The sequence below is a fragment of the Wolffia australiana genome, chromosome 6 (genome assembly GCF_029677425.1).
Source record: "Wolffia australiana isolate 7733 chromosome 6, ASM2967742v1".
Classification (NCBI taxonomy): domain Eukaryota; kingdom Viridiplantae; phylum Streptophyta; class Magnoliopsida; order Alismatales; family Araceae; genus Wolffia; species Wolffia australiana.
In genome coordinates, this window is record NC_135840.1 from 3802324 (window position 1) to 3808829 (window position 6506).

Genomic DNA, 6506 nt, shown 5'->3' on the forward strand with positions numbered 1-6506 from the left:
AAAGAACATATGATAATCAAGTAATATTTCAAACTCCACCAGATTAATCTTTCTAAACTTTTAACTTTGCAGAGAACAGAGGGGAACAAAATTAAAAAAGTTTTAATGGGCTTTTCTGTCCAAACAAGCCGTTAAAATTCAAAATTTTGATATCTACGTCCTCGGCCAGCGTGCCCGCTTACGAGAAGACCGTAGACCAACGGAGGGCCCCGATGACCCTATCCAAAAAATCAACGACCCAGATTCACCTGCTCCATATGACTCCAAAGTTATTCAATTACGAAACTACTTTTACTTCCTCTAAGAATGTACAAAAATGTTGGGTTTTTCCGAAAAAGTCACAACTGCCAGAGTAGGGCAGCACGCTACGGTCACCGCCGGCGAGAGCGAGAGAGAGGGACAAGGAAGAAAACTTCAGGGCGGTATCCTCACCGGGAGATGTCATCACTCGATTGAGAAGCTATAAATAAGGGCAACACTACAGCTCAGAATTTAAATTTCCTATCATTCGAAGAGCAAGCTTCTAGAGAGAGAGAGAGAGAGAACGAGATGGAGAAGAGCAAGCCGGGGAGGAAGTCGCATTCGTCAACGGCAGATCTTCTCACCTGGACGGAGAATCCGATTGATCAATCAAGGGAAGGAGTATTGCCGTTAATGCCGGGAATAATTTCTCATCAGGTATAGTTTTCGTGATATTTGATTTCCTGTGATGATTATGATGTGCGTTGATGAATGCGCAAATGCTGCAGCCTTCGGCTGGCATGAGCGCCGCTCTCTTCGGTGGCCAGATGACGGAGGAGGAGGCTGGATCGTTGACGAAACTGTGGGATCTGACTTCCTCTATTTGCTTTTTTATCCTTTTTTTTCGTGGTCGACGACGATTTGCATTTAATATGCGTTATAGTCGGAACGGGATTATAAAACGGATCGGGACGGGGTTCGTCCTCGTCCAGAGATTTTTTGTCCCTTCAAGAAACCGTCCCGGATGAGAATATTGGGAACTTTTTTGGTAAATTGTGTATGCTGAGCAGAACAAGAATAGTCTTTTCAGTGATTTGTGTAGAATTTGAGCCCTGAGGAGATGTCGTCCCGTCCGTCGTCTAGGGGTTTGAACGGGACGGTTTTTTCGTTCATGGACGAGAAACTGTCCCGTCCTGTCCCCGTACTTTGTCTCGGTTATGCTTTGATGTTTGACTTCTTGTATTGGCCGCTGATCTGTGCTGTCGGTCTCGTGTGTCTCTTAGCGTGACATGTTTCCGTGCATGTTTGGCTTGTCTCCGCTAGAGCATGTGCCTGAAAGAATAATTTATGACAATCAGACAAAACTGCTCAGTTCATTCTTAAGCTGTGGACGTATCTCAAAATTTTCTGTCATTTCTGTACTGTTTGTCGTCCTCTCTGGAATTTCTGCTCTAAATTATTTTATTGTCGTCTAGAAACTGTTGGAACCTCGTCGTTATGCGATTACCTACCTTCTTTCAACACTTTCTTTCGATTCAGTGGGTTCTCAAAAAAATTTGGAGATGTTCTAAGACCAGTGATCGGATTCTTGGGTCCGATATATCCTATAATTATCTGAACTTATCAAAGTAATCTGACTTTTTTTCAATTATCCGACGTTTTAATGCATTCCCTTTGATTTATTTTCTTCTTGTTTTATGAATCAATCTTAGTTCTCTTTGTCATGCCCACAAGAACTGCATAATTGAGTACGATATTTGGTTGATTCATTGGGTAATTGAGAGTTAGAAAATCCGATTATGTAGTATTTTCAATGATTTTTAAGCATCATGGAGGGGCAATATGTGCTTTTTTTCTGTTATCAAGAACTTGTTTCCGCTAATCATGTACTTTATGCATAGTTTTTCTTAAATCATGGTGATAATACATTTCTCGGTCTCAGGAAGCCGTGCTCAACCTCTAAGCTCAGGGAGCTAACCGGCAGTGGTATATTCACCGGAGAACAGGAGAATGGTTCCTCGGAGGTTGATGAGTCATTAACTCCCACCAATCGACCAGCGTCGCGCCATTATCTGGTATAATCGATATCTCACGATGGTATTTTTAATTTTAGTAAACGCCTCTGAATTGACTCATCATGCCCTCAGATCGGTTACTTATGTCAGCATTTTGCTGAAACTCAGCTCATATATGGTTGCACAATTATCCAATTCTGTCACTATTATAGTTGTTTCCTAAGCTCAAAGTCATCTGCTTTCAGATCAGTTTCGCTCTAGTTTTTTACTGAAAGCCAGAAGATAATTCCCGTTAACTTACCCGGGATTGGCTTTTCAACTAGCAAAATAAGTCTTTAAAAATTATTTTCATTGTTACTACCATTCCTCATTCGACGTGTATGATGACCCCATGCTGTCATGGGCTTAGTTTAAACCATCTGCTTTCAGATAAGTTTTTCTCGAGTCTTTATTGAAATTAGGCTGATCATTGCCATGTACATCAATCATGATCAAGAACGAGTCGTCTGCTTGGCTTTGTTGTTGAGATTTGTATGCAGAATCAGCCAAAATCAAATTATATTTAATTTTTTTCTTGAGAAAATTTTTTTTTCAGGTAAGTTTAAGCCCTTGCTGTCATGGGCTTAGTTTAAACCATCTGCTTTCAGGTAAGTTTTTAATTAAAAAAAAAATTCTTGAGAAAATACAGAAGGGTGGAGGGATGGTGAGCCAGATATCGTTCTCCGGAGAGGAGAACGTCTCGCCGCGGAAGCCGGCAATGCTGCCGGAGATGGCGAAGCAGCGAGAGCTGAGCGGGAGCGTAGCGAGCGAGACGGACTCAGCTCAGCTAAAGAAGCAGCTGTCATTGGCCAAGTCGAAGGAACTCACCGGCCACAATATACTTTTCCCTTCACCCGAGGAGGAAATTCTACCCCCTTCACCAGCTCCAGATTCTGTAAGTATTCTTCCCTTCTCACCTTTCTCCTTGTTCTTCCTGATCTTATAGTTGACCGTCTTATGAAGCTTGGGTGCATCTTAATTGATGATTTTATGGATATTATGGGTTCGATTGTCAAAGGTTTTTATGAAACTCTCGTAATTTTACTACAGACGTGGATTTTTATGGTTCAAAATTTTGTGAAACTTGGGGGTTTATCGCTGGTTTTTGTGATTGACGTCGGTTTTTGTGATTGAACATCTTTTGAAACTTGAGGGTTAATCGTTGACTTTTTTATAAAATTTAACGCAACTCTTGGGTTTGAAGATGGTGTTTTTACTCGACGAGTTTATGAAACTTTGACGTTTTTAATTGAATTAGGAAACTGTGGTAGATTAAATGAAAATCGGTCTCTTGATGAATAGCTTGGGAGGGGGGGGGGGTTTGATAAATAAAGATTTGGAGGGGTTGGAAGTGTGAATTGACGGAATGGCGAGGGGCAGGTGAGAGAAGTGTTGAGCGGGCTGGTGCTGGGAGAGGAGCCGGCGGCGAAGACGGCGAAGAAGATAAGCGGGAGGAAGTTTGAGGAGGTCAGCGGGGGCCACGTTTTTAATGGCGGCGGGGAGGCGGCGGGGGAGAAGACTTTGAGCGTGGCGAAGCTGCGGGAGATCAAAGGCTGCGATATCTTCGCCGACGAGAAGGTCGCCTCCCGCGAGTACTACGGCGGAGTCCGGAAACCTCCTGGTGGCGAGAGCTCCATTGCCCTGGTCTGACCCTCTCCCTCTCTACTCTCTCTCTACCCTCCCGCTCTCTCTCTCTAAACACACACTCTCTCTCTAAACACACACTCTCTACCCACCCGCTCTCTCTCTAAACACACACTCTCTCTACCCACCCGCTCTCTCTCTAAACACACACTCTCTCTACCCACCCGCTCTCTCTCTAAACACACACTCTCTCTACCCACCCGCTCTCTCTCTAAACACACACTCTCTCTACCCACCCGCTCTCTCTCTAAACACACACTCTCTATATAGCCACGCACTCTCTCTCTCTATCCACCCTCTCGCTCTACCCACCCTCTCTCTCTAGACACACACTCTCTCTCTACCCACCTCAATTCTCTCCACCCACCCTCTCTCTTGACACATACTCTCTCACTACCCACCTCAATTCTCTCCACCCACCCTCTCTCTCTTGACACACTCTCTCTCTACCCACCTCAATTCTCTCCACCCACCCTCTCTCTCTTGACACACACTCTCTCTCTACCCACCTCTCTCTACTCACTCTCTTTCTCTAAGCACACTCTCTTGCCCCACTCTTTTTCAAAACACACTCTCTCTCCCTCTACCCACCCGTTCTCTCGACCTACACTCTCTCTCGCTAAACACACTCTCTCTCCCCACACTCTCTCCCTCTACCCACCCTCTCTCGACCCAGCTGTTCTCTCTACCTACACTCTCTCTCTCTCTACCCACCCTCTCTCTTTCTCTCCTTTTACCTGTGTCTCTCTCTCTCTTTCTCTTCCTGTACCTCCGTCACTCTCTCTCTCTCCTCTCCATGTACCTCTGTCACTCTCTCTCTCTTTGTCACCCTCTCCCTCTTTCTAACTTTCCCTCGTTCTCTCTCTCGCCTACCCTCTCTCTCAACCTTTCCCTTGTTCTCTCTTTTCTCTCTACCCACCCTCTCCCCATCTCTCGATCTTTCACTTCTATCTCTCACTTACACTCTCTCTATCTCTGTCTCTCTCTTGATCTCTCACGTTTTCTCTCATTCGCTCTCTATTTCTTTCCACTCTGTCACTTACCCTCTCTCTCTTTCTCTCTCCATCTCTTCCTCCCTTTTTCTCTCTCACCACTCTCTCGTCCAAAATTCCTCTCTTTCTCTATCTTCCTCTCACTCCATCTCTCTTTCTCTCTCTATGTATCAATCTATCGTTATCTCTTTCCATTACACCCCCGTGGCTCTCTGGCTATCAATCTTCCTCTATGTTTATCCACTCGTTCTTACCTATGTCAATATAACCCATGGGTCCACGTCTCTTGTATGGTATGTATATCTCTCTCTCTATCCCCAACTATTCAGACTACCTCTATGGATGGAGGCGGTGTGTATTGTCAATGGTTGCTTGTGTGTGTGGACATGTGCAATCCTCCTCTCTTTCTCTCCTCGCCAGTGTTAGCAAGTAGCAACTATTTTATAAGAACAATATGAGTATTGCCTGGGGACTCCCTCTTGCCTCTTCGCTTACTGATATAGTTCCGGATCGTCCTGGAAGTGGAGGGTTTAGGGTTTAGGGTTTAGGGTTGAGGGATAGTTTTTTCATCCGAGACCTCCGGATGGGACGGTTTTTTCGTCTGAGTGGACAAAACTGTCCCATCCATTGGTCTTGGGACAAATTTTCGTCCTGATTTTCGTCCAAGCTCGCGGATGTGACGATTTTATTGTTCTGGGACAAAAAACCGTCCCATCTGTATCCCTGTACTAGTTTAGTTCTGGATCGTCCGGGATGTGGATGATGGACGGGACAGGATGAAGATCGTCCCGTCCGACATTCGGAATCAGTGCAGGGATGCGGACGCGAGGGTTTTTTCGTCCGAGACCTCCGGACGGGACAGTTTTTTTGTCCGAGTGGACGAAAACCGTCCCATCGGTTCGTCTCGGGTTGTTTTTTCGTCCGAGTGGATGGAAACCGTCCCGTCCGTTTGTCTGGGGTGAATTTCTGTCCCAGTTTTCGTCCAACCTCGCGGACAGGACGATTTTTTTGTCCTGGGATGAAAAAACCGCCCCCTCCATGTCCCTGCACTATACTCACTACTGATAACTATGAAATCATCATTTTACTGTATCAAATCCTCGCCAGGAGGATGAAGACAATTTTGGTGTGGCAAAGGCCACCACCTCAGATAGGTCAGAAGAGAGGATCACAAGAGTCGGGGAACAGAAAATAGTGCCCTTTGCCACTCATTACTGTTGCCATTCACACCCCATGGAGGTTCTAAGGTTGGATCTGCCTTTGGCTCACCAAATGAGCATGAACTGTAGTTAAAGATAGGTCACAAGGGCATCTGTTCATCGGCCTCCACCAGTACACTTGTAACCTGCAGCTCTTCCCTCCGCCCTACCATATTACACTAGCATAGAAGATCCTCTCTTCAAACTTTGGTGAATTACACTATTTCCTCTAGAGTTTTCCTTTTTTTTCGCCGCTGTGGGATTTTGTGGAATAGATTTATGACTTACTCACATTGTAGATCATTCAGGATTTTGAATTTGATACTTTGTATTACTGCACTAGTTGTAAGAGACTACTCCTGCCATTGATGGGGAAACGGAATGCATCATCATTATTTTCTCCAAATTTAAATGTTTGAACTGATCCTGCGGGTTTTCATAGCATGATAATTATTAGGTTAATATATTCTGACAGTGGTTATATATGAGTGTTATCAGGCTTAAAATGATTAGATCTATTTGATAATGATATTCTGATTTTCGTAATTTTTGATATTTTATGGAATTTTCTAGTATCCTATTCGCAAAGAAAATAATTTTCTAAGTCCATATAGTTTAAAGAATTTTCTGACATTAAATTCATATCTATGTATTAT

The 6506-nt window shown here is 44.2% G+C and overlaps 1 protein-coding gene across 1 annotated transcript; it reads left to right on the forward strand.

Moving 5' to 3' along the window:
- The first annotated feature begins 508 nt into the window (after positions 1-508).
- Positions 509-5045, forward strand: LOC144704626 (uncharacterized). Its single transcript, XM_078577104.1, has 5 exons — positions 509-678; positions 750-823; positions 1904-2036; positions 2665-2910; positions 3396-5045. The coding sequence occupies exons 1-5, from the start codon at positions 550-552 to the stop codon at positions 3663-3665; spliced, it is 852 nt and encodes a 283-aa protein (XP_078433230.1). The 5' UTR covers positions 509-549; the 3' UTR covers positions 3666-5045.
- The last annotated feature ends 1461 nt before the right edge of the window (positions 5046-6506 follow it).